Source organism: Notamacropus eugenii, chromosome 6 (assembly GCF_028372415.1).
Source record: "Notamacropus eugenii isolate mMacEug1 chromosome 6, mMacEug1.pri_v2, whole genome shotgun sequence".
NCBI classification, from domain to species: Eukaryota; Metazoa; Chordata; class Mammalia; order Diprotodontia; family Macropodidae; genus Notamacropus; species Notamacropus eugenii.
The window spans coordinates 272,810,852-272,828,589 of record NC_092877.1 but is presented as its reverse complement, the minus strand read 5'-3'; the positions used below and the strand labels follow the sequence as shown (position 1 = coordinate 272,828,589).

The 17,738-nt window shown below is 37.3% G+C and overlaps 1 protein-coding gene across 6 annotated transcripts in view; it reads right to left on the bottom strand.

The window, feature by feature from the left end:
- PCDH9 (protocadherin 9) overlaps positions 1-17,738 on the bottom strand; it is a 1,077,972-nt gene that overhangs the window by 1,058,973 nt on the left and 1,261 nt on the right. For all 6 annotated transcript variants that reach the window (XM_072617056.1, XM_072617057.1, XM_072617058.1 and 3 more), the window contains exon 2: positions 13,603-16,773. In XM_072617056.1, coding sequence (XP_072473157.1) covers positions 13,603-16,638 — 3,036 coding nt within the window. In that variant the 5' untranslated portion in view covers positions 16,639-16,773. The remainder of the gene's footprint in view (positions 1-13,602; positions 16,774-17,738) is intronic.

The following is a 17,738-nucleotide window of genomic DNA, read 5'->3' as shown; positions in this document are numbered from 1 at the left end:
TTAAATAAGATGTAGTCATAATCTAATTGGCAGTGTTATTAGTAGAATGATTAAAAAAACATGAATCAATGACTAAGGTATACAATAGTATACACACATGAAATACATGTAAGGACAAAGGACTTATATAACAAACATGACACATAAATGAAATGGGAGTCCCTGGTAGTAACAATATTATCCAACAAGGAAAAGGATGGTTAGTCAGGGAGGGTTTCATGAAGGAGGTGGCTTCTGAATTTGGCTTAAAAGAATGGATAGGAACTTAGACAGTCAAGAAGGAAAGGAGCATATTATAAGCAAGGAGAGTATGTGAGCAAAGACACAAAATCATGAGTTCTAGCAACTAGGACAAGCACTATAGAAGATTCTGAGCCAAGAGGTAGCTGAGGGGAAAGGAGATAAAGGGAAGTACTTAGGAAAAGACTCTAGACCAAGGACAGTACACTGTGGAGGGAAGACAGACATCAGAGCAGAGAAGCAAGAATAGTGCTGAACCTAGACTCAAAGAGTCTTCGTTCCAGGTGAAGATATTCACATAGATAAAGTCTTATAAATTCCTTCTTAATTAATATTGCTAGGTGAAGAGTTTAGCCCCTACCAACTAAAGGACTACATATGCTATGGGTGTCCTCTAAATTTAATCATCATAGGACAGAGGTCCAGTTGCTCTATCCTAGTTAAAACTCTGCTAAGGCATGAAGGTGGGAGAGAACAGAACCTGTATTTTGGGAAAGATGTAGTGTACTTTGGCTACAGAGTAGGGCATATGGTAGGAAGTAGTATAATAGTATGAAATATGTCTGAAAAGTAAGGGAGCACTAGAGCAGGCATTAAATGCCAAACAAGGTATTTATAGTTCTAATAGTCCAATAGGTAGAAAAGAATCAAAGAAAACTGCTGAATAGAGGAGTGAGGAAGTGTTTCATATCATGTAAGTAAAGGCTGAAGAAATATATGTTGGTTAACTGATAGCCAGATAAATACATAAGGAAGCTCAGTCTAACTTAAATGGATTAGAAGAAGAAAAGTGGGAAAAGGAATACCAGTTAGAAAACAAGTACAATAATCCAGGCAGGTAATCATGAAGTCCTGTACCAAAATGGCAGCAATGGAAATGGAGAGGAGCAGAGAGATGTGGTAGACATTTCTGGGATAATTAGCATTCACAAATTGGGTAACACTGCTTGAAAGATAAAAAGGTAAGGAATGATTAAGGAGAGCACCAAGGTTTTAAACATGGGAGACTGGGTAAATGCTGGAACTACAGACAGAAATATGAAGATGATAGTGAGTTATTTTAAGGGAAAGACAAGCTAGGTTTTGAATTAGCTGAGTTGGAGAAGTTAATAGAGCCTCCCTGTGAAAAGGATCACAAGAGATGTAAATAAAGAACTTTAGGAATCATCTAGTCCTAGCCTCTAATCTTAGAGATGAATAAATTGAGTCCCCAAGAGATGAAGTGATTGGCCCAACATCACACTTCAGTAAGGAGCAAAGCCAAAATTTGAACCATGACCCTTTGACTCCAAATCCAATACTCTTTCCATAACATATATGCTTGACTTTCAGGCAATTGGTATATGAGTTTGGAGTTCAAAAGACGAGCCAAGGCTGAAAATGATGAAGATTTGGGAGTTATTTGCAGGTAATAAAATATCTCCTTTTAATAATTTTGGCTAAAGGAATCACTACTGCAATCACAAGAAGAGAAGTAATAAAATCTGAAAAAATATGAGAACAATTTAGTTAATTGCTGCTCTCACCCCCCCCCAACCCCATAGGCAAAAGAGAGGTTGCAAAAATCACAAAATGTACCTGGTTGGAAAATCCACACTACAATTATTGAAAGAAATTACAGGCAACAATACAAGAAAGGCATATAAGAGAAAACAATCATACTTTCCCCTAGGAACAACGTTGAGAATTGACTTCTTGACAAAAATTCAACACAGGATCACAGATCTAGAACGGGAAGGGACCTAAGGGGTCATACAGACCAACTCCCTCATTTTGCCAATCAGGGAACTAAGACCCAGAAAAGTCAAGGGACTTGCTCAAGGTCACAAAGATGCTAAGCTTCACAGGCTAGATTTGAAACCACACCCTCTTATTCCAAAGTCATTATTCTTTCCTCCCTACCATGCATCCAATATATCAATATAATCAATAATAAGTTATAAAACCAAGCATATAGAAACTAAGAAACTATGTAATCATTTTAATACAGAAAATTACTCTCCAAGTCATATACTTCTAGAGCTGGAAAGAATCTTAGAGAGAGTATATCTAATAGAATCCTTCATTTCTCTAGGTCTCAGAGATCACTAAGACATTAAGGGAATGGGATGGAGGGTTAGAAAGGACCTTCCAGATGCCATCCAACCCCACAAATGGATGAGGCACAGAGTTGTTAGGTTACTTGCCCAAGGTCATATACCACAGAGTTATAAGCACAATTGCAGTGGGAATCTAGTTCTTGTAAGCTAGGTTTAATGCTTTTCCCACTTCCGTATCAAGGTACTTAAAATGGACTTAGATCAACTTTTTAACAATCAGTTGTACAATGCTTCTAATGTGCTACAAAGGAAAAGGTGGGCTTTATCATTGCTGTTAATTTCTGAATTTTTACCTGGATGATTTTTCTGTTATTAGAGGCTGAATGATTACGAGAACAAAATAGCAGCTAGACTCAGATGCCAGAAATACTTTTACTTTTTCTACTTCAAATTAGATTATAGTAACTGGAGGTAAAAGCAGACTTCTGTCTCATATCTTAACTCCCTATGGGAGTTAATATGGTCCCCTGACTATCACCAAGCACTAAGTGCATAATTGTTGAAAAGTAGTGAGATACCAAAAATCTGGTTATACTGAGTTATTTTACATAATGAGGGTAAAGAAGAATACATTTCTACTCAAACTGATCACTGATTGACCTAAATGGAGTAAGAAATGGAAGAAAAGTATCTTTCTGAAGCTTTTCCCAAAATATTTTTCTAAAATATGTAGAGAATGACATCAATTTCTCTCATGTTAATTGTGATGTTTCCAACTGCCACATACTTAGCTTAACTGAGCTACCATCTTGGACTGAAGGGCAATGCCCTAAGCAATGCCAAGTGAGAGCACGGGACTGAAACTGTCATTGAGAGGACAGATATTCACCATCATAACAAGTGATGCTGCAAGAATTGCTGGAGTTCATAGGAGTGTTACTGTCAGCACCATCTGGGAGCCCATAATCCACAGGGAGCATTTTTTTTTAATTGTACAGAGCACAGACTTGAGCTACCAAAATGAGTTTGCCCGAATGGTACCAGGTTTAAACAGTAATAACTGAATGCAACACATTTTCAATTCACTAAGGTGCAGGAGAACTTTTTGGTAAGGTAAAAAACAAAAATTATTTCACCTCAACGTATAATGCTTCTATATCTACTAAAATACACTTGTATTTACTAGTGCTTAATGCAATTTTTAGCATGATCAGGTTTTGTTTCTGTCTTTCAGTAGAAATAGTTAATAATTCTCTTTTCCATTTAAATACTAATTGATTCCTTTTATTTGAAAAAAAGTAATTGAGAAACTTTGTAAGAATACAATTAACTTGTAAATTGCAATGATCTACTGATCATTAAGACATGAAGACATTTTCTAGGTTTATGGCCATGAAAAGGTCATTTAAGCTCCAGAAGTCTCTACTTCATTGAAAATATAGGATAAAATAATTTGCAATATGTTCCTCCCAGGATTGTTAGAAGGAAAGCTCATTGTATACCTTAAACAACTAAATGAATTTATTTTATTATTATTCTACTAAAGAGACAGGGACTAGACCAATGATTTCAATGATGCAGGGACTCAAGTGAAGAAACTTCCTCTTCCAATACAGGCTGGCAAATTTTCTGCAAAAAGTCTTTTTAAAGAGATGCCTAGAGCATTAAGAGGTTGTGATTTTCCCAGGGTAACACCATTATATATCAGAAAAAAGATTTAAACCCATATCTTTAAGGCTTCAAAGCTAGCTCCCTATCTACTACATCACATTGCCTTTCAAAGCTATGGAAGGCCAAAAGGAATCATGATTTAGTTTTAGAAAGCACAACACACAAAATAAATAGCTATCAGGTACCCAGAGTAAGAGAAGAATAAGCTCTTTTTTCCCCTTTTCTTTGTCAAGTAGGTAAATACAAGTTTGGCATTTTAAAAAATACTCCTGAATTTCACAATCAAAACATACTGTTTTTGAAGGGAAATACATTAAAACAACTGATTCTTTTATATATAAGCTAGAAATTCAACACATACACAGCTTGCAGAGTAATATAAAAATGAACAGAGAATCTTCAATTAAGAGCTGGAAGGGAACTCAGATGCTGTACGATCCAACCCCTTTCATTTATAATTCAGGAAACTGGGACCCTGAGGTGCTATGTGACTTGCCCAAGACAACAGAAAATTAGCACCAGAAAGTCGGACTTGAACCCAAGTCCTCTTATTCCTAAACCAGTAATATTTGCATCATACTATGTTGCTTCCTGTAGTATCTGGGTTTTACACAGTGATCTGTACAAAAGGGGGAAGACAGGTTATTCGTGCAGGGCAGCGCCTTCAGAGTGGATACAGAGAGAGAAAGCTTTTGTAATTCCCGGCTTCCAATGTGAAAATTGTTTCAATGACATGGACATATGACACAGGAGGACATTAAATCATAGCTCAGAACTAAATTCTCTTTGTTTCCATTTGTCACTTGAACCTTCTACAAAGAGGTTCCTACAGAATCTCATGTAGCTGCATATTTGAAAAGCCCTCAGCATGTAGCTTCTCACACACAGAGCCACAAATTAGTTGCATCCTTCGGGTCAGAAAACTACCACTGGATTTTTTTTTTTTCCTCAAGAAAGGCTCTAGAAGTATAGCTTGTCAGTCTGGGAGGGATAGGCAGGGTATTTTGGGGTTTTTTTAAGGGAGGAGGCTTCATTCATTCTATACATCTTTCACATTTGCATCCAGAACTAACTGAAGTTTTCTCTGTTTGAACACAGCTCATTCACTAAATGGTGGTTGCTGTTGTCCTGTTCTAAAAATGTATTTGTTTTCTAAATCAATTATCTATCACGATTCTCAGCAAGGCTTTTTACCTACTGTGGCCTGTACATGAATTATACAAGTTTCCTAAGAAGTATGAGAATATTGTTTGTAAAACTCATTAAAAAATATATCTGGTTAGTTCCAATAATTCATATCTAACAGAGCCAGTCAATGAATTTCAGCATTAGAAACAAAAACAGTTTTAGCTAATGCTAGCATGGGGGAGAAATATACTGAAATCCACATGTTTCTGGAATGAAAAGCTGTGATACTAATACACACTATTTGCAAATTGAACAAAGATGAATTTTTAAGACACAATTTGGAAAATGACTCAATAGTAATTCCCCTGCAGATCAAAGCAATATCCTGCCTTTTTATGTTAATACCATAACCTTTTGGACACCTGGGGTTCCTATCTGATTTAGGTTAGAGTAAAGTCTGGTTTAATCTTTATCACAAAAGTACAAACAATTGGCATTCTCTGTTCAGGAGACACTAAAGCCAGAAATTGATCAGTGGTGATACAGGTCAGCATTGCCAAGCATGTGTAACCCATATTGACTAACGGGAATCGCAGGACCGCAAACTGATCCATTCTAACTCACATTCCTTCAGTTGCATCCAAATGTTTCCTTACTTCTTTCCCAAGTATAGACAAAATTATTTCCCAAGCTCGGAATGACACTTATTTGGGGAGAGGGGGCAGTTGGATTCTTACAAAGCCTTTAGTTCACACTGAAGCAGCACCTGCGATACCAGCATTATACAAAGCACTCTACTTTTCAAATCTTTAAGAAAGTACTTAATTTTCAGGACTGATTTCCTGAAATCTAAGAGCTTATGAAGGCTTCACTGTGTTCATACAGATCTATGCAGAATGTGCCAGAACTTCCCTGTCTGTGACGGCATTCATTTGGAGGTGAATCCGAAATTTCTATCACTGGCATGCCTATTTCCGACTAAAATAAATATTCTCCAAGAATAAGGGCTGAAGATTAGGAGAAAAAGAAAGAAGGCTGAGTAACCAGCAGAAGGAGAGAGACATGCAAATATCAGCTGAAGGACAATTCTCACTACCATTTACAATGGAAGCTTAAAGACTGAAATACTCTACAATCCATTAGTTTCTCAGTACCCTGTGAGGGATTAAAGCATTTCTTAATCAACTGCTAAAGCACTAAAGAAGGCCAGAGAATGGATTTTAGCCAAGCAGAGTATTACTAAAATGTTGAGATGATCAGATAAGCATAAATATAGTTAGAGAAAAAGGCAAAATATTATTGATCAAATCTCTAAGGGGCTCTAAATTTTATCTTCTTTCTCCTGTGTGTTTTAAAAACAATTTTAAGTAAACTTTCAAGAGGTTATACAGAACTCTGGGTCAGCAACATGGCTCAGTGGATAGCACACTGCGCCTGGGGTAGGGAAAAACTGAATTCTAATCCAACCTCAGACACTTAGCAGCTATGTGACCCTGGGCAAGTGACATGACCTCTATTTGCCTTAATTTACTAGGGAAAGAAATGGCAAATAACTCCAATTTTCTTTGCCCAGAAAACCCCATGGATAGTCCTGACACGCTATGGTCCAAGGGCTCACGAAGAGTGAAATATGACTGAACAACAAATACAGAACTCCTACCTGGAGAGTCATTTTAGTTTGATAACTTTACTCAAGTAATTCTAAAATTATTAGTAAAACAGGACTGGAAATTAACCACTAATTTTTTTGCCAGTTTTTTTTGCCATGTGATACTATGGTATTGTCAATGCCTCAATATTACATAATTTTTAAAAGAGCAGGTTTTTTTTCATAGTTATCATCTATATGATGGCTAAGAAAATAAAGTCAGGAACACACGCTAGGCAGTATGATGTAGAAGAACCGATGCAGAATCTGTAATTTTAGAATCTGTAGTGGATTTGAATTTGGATTCTGATATTACCTGTGTGACCTTGAGCAAATCATTTTATTTTCTCAAGGCCTTTCTTAGTTTTCACATTTGTGACATTAAGGGTGTGGGTATGTGCATGATATCAGACTATCACAATGAAGAACCTCAAAGATCAGCTTACCCTATAGCGAGGGTAACTCTACTACGTATTTCCCTGTACTTACAGAAGCTGGTCAGAGAGAAAAGTAAAAATATAGTAGGCAGTAAGGTGGGACTAGGAATTGGGAAGACCTGAATTTGAATTCTAGTTCAGAAACATATTGGGTAAGTGACAACAGGCAAGTCATTTAACCTTTCACTGCATTATTCTCTCATCTGTAAAATGAGGTAACAATAGCACCTATATTTGCTGTGAGGCTCAAATGAGTTAGCATGTTAAGTTAATATGCTATATAAATGTTTTGCTGTTGGTATATTGGGACAGGTTAGAAAGGGTTTGTCTTTCCCATTTTTGCTCTTGTCAGGTATCTTCTTTTTAATCTAGTTCATAGTTTAACTAGGAATTTCAATTTTTAATGAACCTTGGTATAGGTGAATGAAATATAAAATGAAAAAAAATGTCAATCACAGAAACGTATCTTTCTTATTCTCTGTTTCTGATGACTGACAGTCCAGCAGTTTTGTAGCAAACAAAGACAAAAAAGCAAGCATTCTTCATCAAATGAAACGTTTGACAGATTTAACAGCTTTCTGAAATAAAAACTGATGAAATCTCAAGTAGAAAAGTGTATCTCCTGGATATAGGAGAGATTACATTTCAACATCTGAGGTTTACTTCCTTAGACAGATGCAGATATTTTTTTTGAGAGAGTTGTAGGGGAAAAAAAATCTCTTCCCATAGCGTTACCATTTATGTAAAGGTGAACTCATGCAGTTTTAGGTGTAGGAAATCATAGATTTGGGGTACTTTTGGGGGAGTGTAGACACAAACCTAATTATGCTCTTTCAACTTTTGTTACTGGATGAACATTCCTTCAAAATCTGAACTATATTTTAGAGATCAGGACATCGAAATGTACCAGAGACAAACTACACATTTATGTCACAGAGTACAACTGAAATTGAGGAAGAAGTAGATTTTAAAAATCAAGTGTTTGGGGTTTAATGCCTAATAAGTAAAAGCCATTTTCAGATACTACTCTTTGAAAAAAATTATTTTGAACCTGATCGTAGAACCAGTTGATTATTAAGGAAGTTTTATTTTACATCTGGGATGTGCTAATTAACTAACCTTTATATATTTTTCAAATATGAGTTCAACTGAACTCATGCTGTTGTTTATATTGTATGCATTAATTTTAACTACTCTTTTTAAGGAAAAAAGCATGCATATAAAACACTGAAAATTCAACGCTGACAGGCAGATTTTAATAATGCAATATTCTAGGTAGTAATATCTACAAGTATGACAGTAGCAAGGTGACTAAACATATGTACAATGTTTGCTGATAAGGGGAAGAATAATTTACAGTGTTTCTCTGCAGAATTAATAGCAACCAAAACACAAAAGTGAGTGCATGGAATGTTTTTTTATCCATGAAAAATACTCTCTCACTACTCTTATAAGCTACTGAAGTAGTAAACAAACAGGAATATCTTTTATTAAAGAAAAAAGCCACTTTTCAACTTTTGTCCAATCTGTACATTAGGATGAATGTCAAAGTTATTAAAAGCCTAGCTGAATTTTATGGAAAAAAATATCATGACAAAAGGAGTTGGAGTCCCCTAACAGACGATCAAGAAAAGTTCATATCCTTTAACTCAGCAGAAAGTGACAGGAGAGCTGAATGGATGATTATGCCTCCCTGCATGTTCCCACCTTAACCACCCTGGCATCTTATATCTTTGTCGTTGGTGCTGTTTTCCAAATAGGTTTCCCAATTGATACTGTAACCCTAAATAACTATTTGGTCCTTAACCAAAGAGCAACACTGACAATGGAAAAATTTATTCTAGAAAGCCCAACAGTATTATTTAAAGTCAGTGAGGGACTCTCCAACTCCCCTTTTTATCAAACTTCCTTTTACTCTCTGCCCATTCCCAAGACGGCAAAGCCTAGATTACTGCATATAGTTATACCTTGGATAATATTCTTCCAACATTCATTTCTTTTGCATTTTTAATTGGTGGACATTTTGGTTGCTATCCCAAACATCCCTTCCAAAAAACATTTCATTTTTTTCACCTCATATATCATTCTAGTACAGCAGTGGATATTTTAAATACATTTTTGGGATTACTGAAAAGTGAACACTACATAAAGGTAAGATACTATCTGTGGTTTTCTCTGAAGAGTCCTTATTTACCTCTTTTAGACTGCAAACTCAGACACCGTTTCCACTAGTTATACACTTGGGTATCACACATATATTATACACACACACACACACACACACACACACACACACACACACACACTCAGTCTCTCTCTCTTACAGTCTACTAAATTTACATACACAAGAATACTTGATACCTTAACAAACACTACACTGGATGGTGTCAAAATAAGTAAAAAGTTATGGTTCTGCAGTTTTTTGCTCAATATTCTCTTCCCTGAAAAACTTAACCTGATTGTAGGTCTACCTGAACCTAAACTCCAGTGGAATTCACAGAGGTTGTCCACATACTTTACCTGTTGTCAAATGTAAATAGGTCACTGTTTTCCTATCTTTAACAGCTGTTGTTTATACCTAAGAAAGCACACTAGGGCCAAGAAAATTAATTCCCCAATTGCTGTCAACTGAGTTAGGTAACAGCAATAAACAGCTTACTGTAAAGCCTCTAGCTACAATAAAACTGCTGTCAATAAAGCCTTGCTTGTAGAGTTTTGCTGTGCAAGAAGAATGGGTTCTTTGGAAATGAACATTCGAAATGAGGCTGGCTGATGTTTGCTTATGTCAATATATGCTAAGGAATGATATCACCAATCTTTTAACTATTATATAGCTAACTGTTACATTATATATGTGTGTATACATACATACATATTATATACCCATGTGTATATATACATATATTTATAGATTTCCTTTCACTTCTAACAGAAGCTAAATACATGTATGGTTTGTCATTTTCATTCTTAATATTAACCTTAATAGAATAACTCCCTGATGATTTTGTGGTCCTACACAGCAACAATCTTTCTTTTAAAATAAAAAACATCAACCTAGGTTATGATAAAGATTTTGTTTAATTTGGGCTGACTGAGGCTAAGAATTTACAATTTATTAATAAAGGCTGTAACTTCTGAAAATACAGTAGTCCAAACAAACGCAAGTGCCTGGAGTTTTATTTTCAAGGAAAGTGAAAATTTAGGCATTGGTACAATTGATTTACAAGCTCAAAGGTACACTCTCTGTTTCATCTACTAAAAGGGTGGGGGAAGGCAGATGGTTGGTAGATGTCTCTAGATTAAGATTTTACCCATGGTGATAAAACTCAGGTGCTGAGCTCTTGTTATTTATGCAATAAAAATGGATAACATTTTACTTCTTTTGTCCAAGAAATTCTCATTTTTGGCGACTGAGCTCATTTAGAATTTCTGTCCCAAAAGGATATAACCATACAGCGCTACTCAAGGATTTTTAAAGGCAATATTCCACAGGTTATATCCTGATCATCACAAGTACCCGAGAAAGTTTTTAAAAACCCAATCTTGACTAGAAGTTCTAAATAACTAACCCTTATCATTCACAAGTTCCATAATTTGCATGAAGTTTAAGGAACTAACTTAGAAACTAAAGAACTAAAACTAAATAAATAAAATAAAAACCAACAAAAACAAAACAAAACCGAAAACTAGGGTAGCCTCACCTTACAAACCATCAAGTGAGATTTTTAAGTGCACATAGCTACAATATCATGTATTCTTCATATACCACATAATAAAATGCCACATGTAAGTATAAATATAGATCTCTATCCTGTTAAAAATGTTACCAAGTCTTCATTTTTCTCTATTTACTCCCAATTTTCCAACATCTTAATTTTCATACTATACATGAAAACTTCTACTAAAGGTGTAAAGCAAATCCATTGTATTAGCTTTTATCATAATTATGAGATGCAGAAAAGTCACGTTTTAAAAACCAGTTACCAAAAAAAAAAGAAAAATCAGTGACCGAATTGCTTCACAGAATATTCTTAATGCACCTGAATTCCAGTTCAGATTATTACTTGGCACACTATCTGAAAGACTGCATCCTAAGAATCAGTATTCTCATGGCTCTGCACTGGAAGAACTCCTGAGATTGAACAGGAAAGCTAAGTTTCTCAGTCCTTCTCAGAAATGCATTTGATTTTTAAGTCACTGCACCAACACCAACATGGAGGAGAAAAAGTAGGATGACAAGATTTAACTTCAGTGCCAGAGATCAATGTATGACCCTGGCAAAAAAAACCAAAAAACCAAAAACACACACGCACAAAAGACCTTTCATATGTGTATATATACATACATATATATACATATATACATTATATATAATATATATATATATATACATACAGTTTAGCAGAACATCTATCTGCCACAGTACTCCTTACTGTAAAAATCAAATAACTTTAAGGAGAAAAAGAAAAAATCCATATTATTTTACATGAAAAGTGATAAAATTTCATTTGTTATTTTCAAGGTGTTGTTTCAAAACAGTCTCACATTAGAAATAGACAATTTGTAATGAAACAAAGAGCTTCTCTTTCATTTCATTACAAAATACTATCTAATGAAAATTCAACCATAATTTTTTTTTTGGAAATTTCTTTTGAATTAGTGGGTTTCACCAAACTTTAGCTGTTCAGATATCAAAGGCATCACTTTCAGAAAGGCCTGATAAGTTTAGAAGGACGTGTCTTGCTATCCTAGCCTTGGCTACCATAACTATACTACTTCCTGTATTGTCTTCAATAAAGTTTGTTTCTTGTTTGTTTAAGTCAGTATGTTTGTTCAGCCATAAACTTATTTGGCAGTTTAATAGCTAAGTCTCTCCTGCCATTGTATTCTTGAGATTTTATAGTTTTAAAATAAAACATATTGGGAAATTGGGTTTTATATAAGTTTAAGTATATCAAATGTTCAGTATTTATCTAACTTATCTCAAGAGGCTCATTGTTGGTGAAACACCTCTAAGTCTTTCCAAAGTCAAAAATTTCTTGGAGGGTCACGTTCTGCTTAGATTAGGGCTAACTTAAGGGTAAAAAGGACTGCCTTCATTTGCTAAGCATTGCAACATTCAAGCTTCCTGGTGTCCTGCCTGATTGAGTGGATCTGAGTTGTCTGTTTTGGATACTTCTAACAAATGAAGGCAGACCACCATCCACAAGAAGGGCCCAATACCGAGTAATATGAACCTGATTACAAAAACCTACAAAGTTGGTGCGGCAAAAGCTAAGCACTAAGGAGCAAACATGAGAACTTAAATACTGGTCGCTCCAGTGCCGCTATCATTAAATAAAAGGTTTCTTTGGCTGTAGTACCAGCTTGATCCTTCCCTCCCCCATCTTCTATCTACTGCAGGATTGGCACCTGGCCAGCACACGCGACACAGTACCCTAGTGCCATCTACAGGCTATTACTGACATTCTAATTCAGTGGCAACAGACAAGCACTGGTGAAATAAATTAGACAGCGCTGCATTTAAATCTTTATTAACAAGGAATTATTAGACCTAAGAAAATCTAATGCTGGATTTGGTTGAAATATGAGTTCCTCAGCCTCTTAATTCCTCTTCATATGGCACATTTCACAGTTTAAAATGAGTTATGACAGATCACTTAGGCATTACTAAGATGGGAAAATATTTACAATGGGCTGTTTTTTCCTGCATAAATCAGTTATAATAGATTGAATGTATTACTTTTTTTTTTTAATATACTTTGGCCATTGTTGAAAATCTGCAAAATCCAACTATTTAATATTCACTTTACCATATTACAAGAAAATAATTTGCAATCAAAACAGAGGAAGACTTCCTATATGGCTTAGTTATATCCTACCAACAATCATGTGCTTGACAGCTGATGTACATTTAATATTCTGCTATCTTGGTGAGGGAAAAAAAAATTAACCCCTTTCACAACCATAGTTTCAGCACATTGCAAACCAGCCAGACCTTCAAACATCACACACAACTTGAAATCTGAAGGTGACTTTTTAGATCTGAAAAGTAACATGAAAAAAATCTTGAAGCAGTCAAATTGGGAACTCTGCAAGTAGAATTTGGCATTTCAGGACAGTCTTTCTTCTTCAGCAAACACTTATCTTGGGACAATTTTGAACAATTTCCTCCTTTCATCTTTCAACATTTGAGGGAACCAGGGAAGTTAAAAATAATAATTCTCAGGCCTCAGAAATTTCAAAGCCGTTCTACAAATTCTTGACTGAGCCCCCAGAAAAATTTGTTTAAAGAAAAAAAAAGGGGTCAAGTTTTTTTTCTCTTTGCAATATAACTAAGCTAAAATTAGACTGAAACAAAAGACACATTAGCACTTTAATACTGGTTGACTGGGCACTTGTATGCAGTACTTATAGACCAGTAAAAGTGCTCGTTTACCTGTCTGGTGTGTAAGGGGCCCTTTGTCTTGAAGCCTCCTTGGGAACTGCACTCTGAGGCACTGAAGTGGTCTGAACTAGTGGAAGATCGTTTCGAAAGGGTGTCACAACCCCCGACAAAGGTGTTGTCCAGGGGAAGTTCCTGAATCACGTGGTGCTTTTTCACTGATATTGGAGTGTCTGGTTTGAGATGAAAAGCAGACTGTGGAGAGGCAGATTTGTAATGCTTAGCCAGGTCAGGGCTGTTGGGCTTGAAGGTTGTTGGTGGTGCCGGGCCCCAGTCAAATCTTCCTATACTTTGCTCCTCCAGCTCTGCTGGCAGGCTTATGGTCCCGTTGATAGGTTCGTGGACCGCATCATCAGGTTTGGACTCCTCGATGGTAACAAAGTTCAAAAGGGAACTCTTAGGTGACTTTCTTTTCTTCCTTTTCTTTTTCTTGTTCTGTTTGTTCTCCTGGTTAGGAGACATCCACTCAGCACCTTGCTTGCTTCTCTGGGCCGCTTTGAACCTAGATGCATGGCGACAGCGAACCAGGACAGTGACAAAGATCACCACTATGACCACCATGGCCCCCGCCACAATGGCAATCATGATTGTGAGATAGTCTTCATTTTGATAGGGTTGACTACTGTCCCCTATGTTCCTGTCCAAGGGGGTCTCCATAGTCCTCCGAATCAAGTCATAAATATGAGAAGCATTTCCTGCAGTGTCATTGACATACAAAAAAACAAGCACGAGGGTATGCAAAGACTTAGGATACCCCAGATCACTGATGTTGACCACTAAACGGTGCAGCCCCACATCTGTAGGAGCTGGTTTTTCTTCCAAAGTAATGTTGCCTGTCACGGGATCAATACGGAATAAGCCTTTGTTGTTCCCACTGACTATTGTATATTTAAGTTCAGCATTCATTCCAGTGTCAATATCCACAGCAAATACTTCTGCTACCACTGAACCAGGGATGGCTGAAAGTGGTACCAACTTGAAAGAAGTATTAGAAGGGGGGTAGATGACAACCGGGCTGTTGTCATTGACATCCATGACATTGATGGTAACCTTGGCAGTAGAGGAACGGGGTGGTTGCCCTCCATCAATGGCCTTGACATCAAAGGTATAGGAGCTCTGCTGTTCTCGGTCAAAGGACACATTTGACTTTATAACCCCAGAGTAAGGATCCAACACAAAATTCTCATTGTCATTCAGGATAGAAAGGGTCACAGCTTTATTCTCCCCAGCATCTGCATCTGTCACAGTGATCACCCCAACTGTACTATACTTTGGTAAGTTCTCAGATACAAAGAACTGAAAGTGATTATGAGTAAACTTAGGACTATTATCATTCTCATCCAGCACAGTAACTATCACAGCAGCTTGACTCTGCAGGGGAGGGGTCCCATTGTCCCTAGCAGTTACAGTAAAAATGAACCTTTCTTGCTCTTCCCGGTCAAAAACTCTGGAGGCCGTCAGGACCCCTGTCTTTCTGTCCAGATCAAAGAAGGAGGCATTCGGTCCAAGCTGATAAACAATGTCTGCATTTTTCCCACTGTCTTCGTCTGTGGCACTAATAGTTGTTAAGTATAGCCCCCGTCGGTTGTTTTCAGAAACTGACAGCTCAATTACAGGCTGGCTGAAAATTGGAGGGTTGTCATTTTCATCCTCCAACTTAACTCTTACCAGGGCAGTCTGGTTCAAACTGGGCTTCCCAGAATCAGAGGCAACAATTTTAAAGCTGAATTCTTTGGTGCCCTCATAGTCCAACAGGGAAGAGGTCTCTAACAAATACTGGTTGTCGTAAACTGCCTTCAAGTGAAATGGGACCTCTCTTTCAATGAAACAGATCACTTTCCCATTCACGTCAGTGTCCTTATCTGAAACTGTAATTAGGGCAATCTTTGTATTGACAGGATCTTTCTCAGATAAGTACACCGTGCCATTGATGGGACTTATAATGTACCTGAGGTCTATGTTAGGAGGGTTATCATTTACATCAGTGACGTTAATAGTAACTGTGGCCCGAGCTGGAGTGGAGCTACCATCACTAGCCAGGACTGTCACTTTGTGAATGGCAGTCTCCTCTCGGTCTAAGGACCTCTGGACTGTAATCAGCCCTGTAGTATTATTTAAAGCAAAGAGTCTTTTGGTTGCAGGAGCAACTTGGGCACCAAAAATATATCGGATTTCTGCATTGCTTCCTATATCAGCATCAGTGGCATGAAGCTGAATGACAGAAGTACCTACAGGGGCATTTTCTGGAATATGAACCTCCACCTGACCCTCTTTAAATACTGGCCTGTTGTCGTTAACATCACTTACTGTGACTTGCAGTATGGCTGTGCTGGATTTCTGAGGGGTGCCTCCATCTTCCACTTTGATTTTCATCACATAGGTATCTTTCTGCTCTCTATCCAAGTTTTGCTGTACAATCAATTGGGGCCACTTCTCTCCCTCTGGCGTTTCCACAATATCCAACCCAAATACACTCTGCCCATTTAACAATTCATAGTGCTGCACACCATTGACACCTGTGTCAGGATCTGTGGCTGATGGGATTGGAAATCGGCTGTTGATCAAAGTGTTTTCTGGAATGGAAATATTGATGACAGGAGATGGGAACATCGGTGCATTGTCATTGGTATCCTTTACAATTATTTTTATTTTGATCAGTCTAAAGAAATCATTGGGGAGAATTACCACTTCAAGTTCAAAGAAACATTCATTCTCTTCAGCATATGAGGCTCCAGCACAGAGTTTTTCTCTGTCTATTCTATTAGAAGTGGTAAAGATTTCCCCAGTGCTACTGGACACTTTGACCAAAGGGGCATCCCCAGCTTTAGAAACCAGTCTGTAGACGAGGCTGGCACTGGTCCCTGTGGCAGCATTGATGTGAGAAATGTTCAGGTCCTTTGGTATGTTTCCTATAGGTACATTTTCAGGCAGCTCCTCTCTTATAGTGTAAATAAGTTCTTGGGCTATAGCAGAATCCAGCCTTAAACAAGCAATCAGAGCGGCCAACAGGTAAAAATTCCTCAGGTCCATGATAATGTATTTATTTTCTTTTCCTGGATTTTAGGATTTAAAGGTTTCTACTGAGGAATGGTGCACAATTTGCAAGAGAAGGCGTACATGGATTGTAGGATGCATTACATCTCATTTCTTATTTGGAAACAGCAACTGTCAACATAATCATAGAGACAATATTATTTTTCAGGAAATAAAAACACATCACAAGATATCACAACACATTTTTCATTGCACAGCTGTAAACAGACCATTTCTTTCCGGTCACTGTTTGCAAGTTAACTCTATGGAAGAAAGCACAAACATCTCTGCTTGTTGCATTTGCAAAGAGAAAATGAAATTAGCTACTTCTGAATGGAGGTTAGCCACAGTTTCTACATGTACTACCCTCATCCTTCCCCTAGCACACTGTGCGATTCATAACTGAGCATCTCTTCTCCTTCCCCTCCTCCCCTTTTCTCAACGCCTCCCCAGTTTTTTAGGTACAAGTGAAAACCTTAAGTACTTATCCCAGGTTCTGTCTAATTGCACTGTCAGATGTCACATGCAATAGTTTCTCTTGTATGCACACTGAGTCATCTTTCTTCTAAAAAGAGTATCTCACCACCACCACCGCCGCCCCCCAACCCCAGTCCTTCATATACCTTCTACTGCTATCTTACTGGGAAACAAGCATCCGGACATGCTGCAGCAGCGGCAGCCAGAGCAGTAGTCACTGGCTACTTCATAGTCCTTTCTGCCTAAAAGGATAACAACAAGACTTGCAGTTTTGTTTTTTTTTTCCTAAGGAGCTGTCTCTCTTCTTTTCAGATGTTCAATACTTCCCATCAATTTAAATAAACACATTAAAACTTTTATTTAAAAATGCAGTAATCTAAAGAAATGCCTCCGGAGGGGGAGGGGAGGAATACAGATTCAAGTTAACCGCAGATATACCCAAGAAAAGGCGCAAAATCCTTCTAATGAGGATTAAGGGGAGGAAAAAAGGAAAAGGGAAAAAAAAAAGGGTAGTTTATTACCACTCGTGTCTTCGGATATTACTAGCAGCTGCCACACATAAATACTGCAGACTAATGCAGGTAAAAAGCCCTTTCGCTTAGATGCTCGCCTAACTGCAA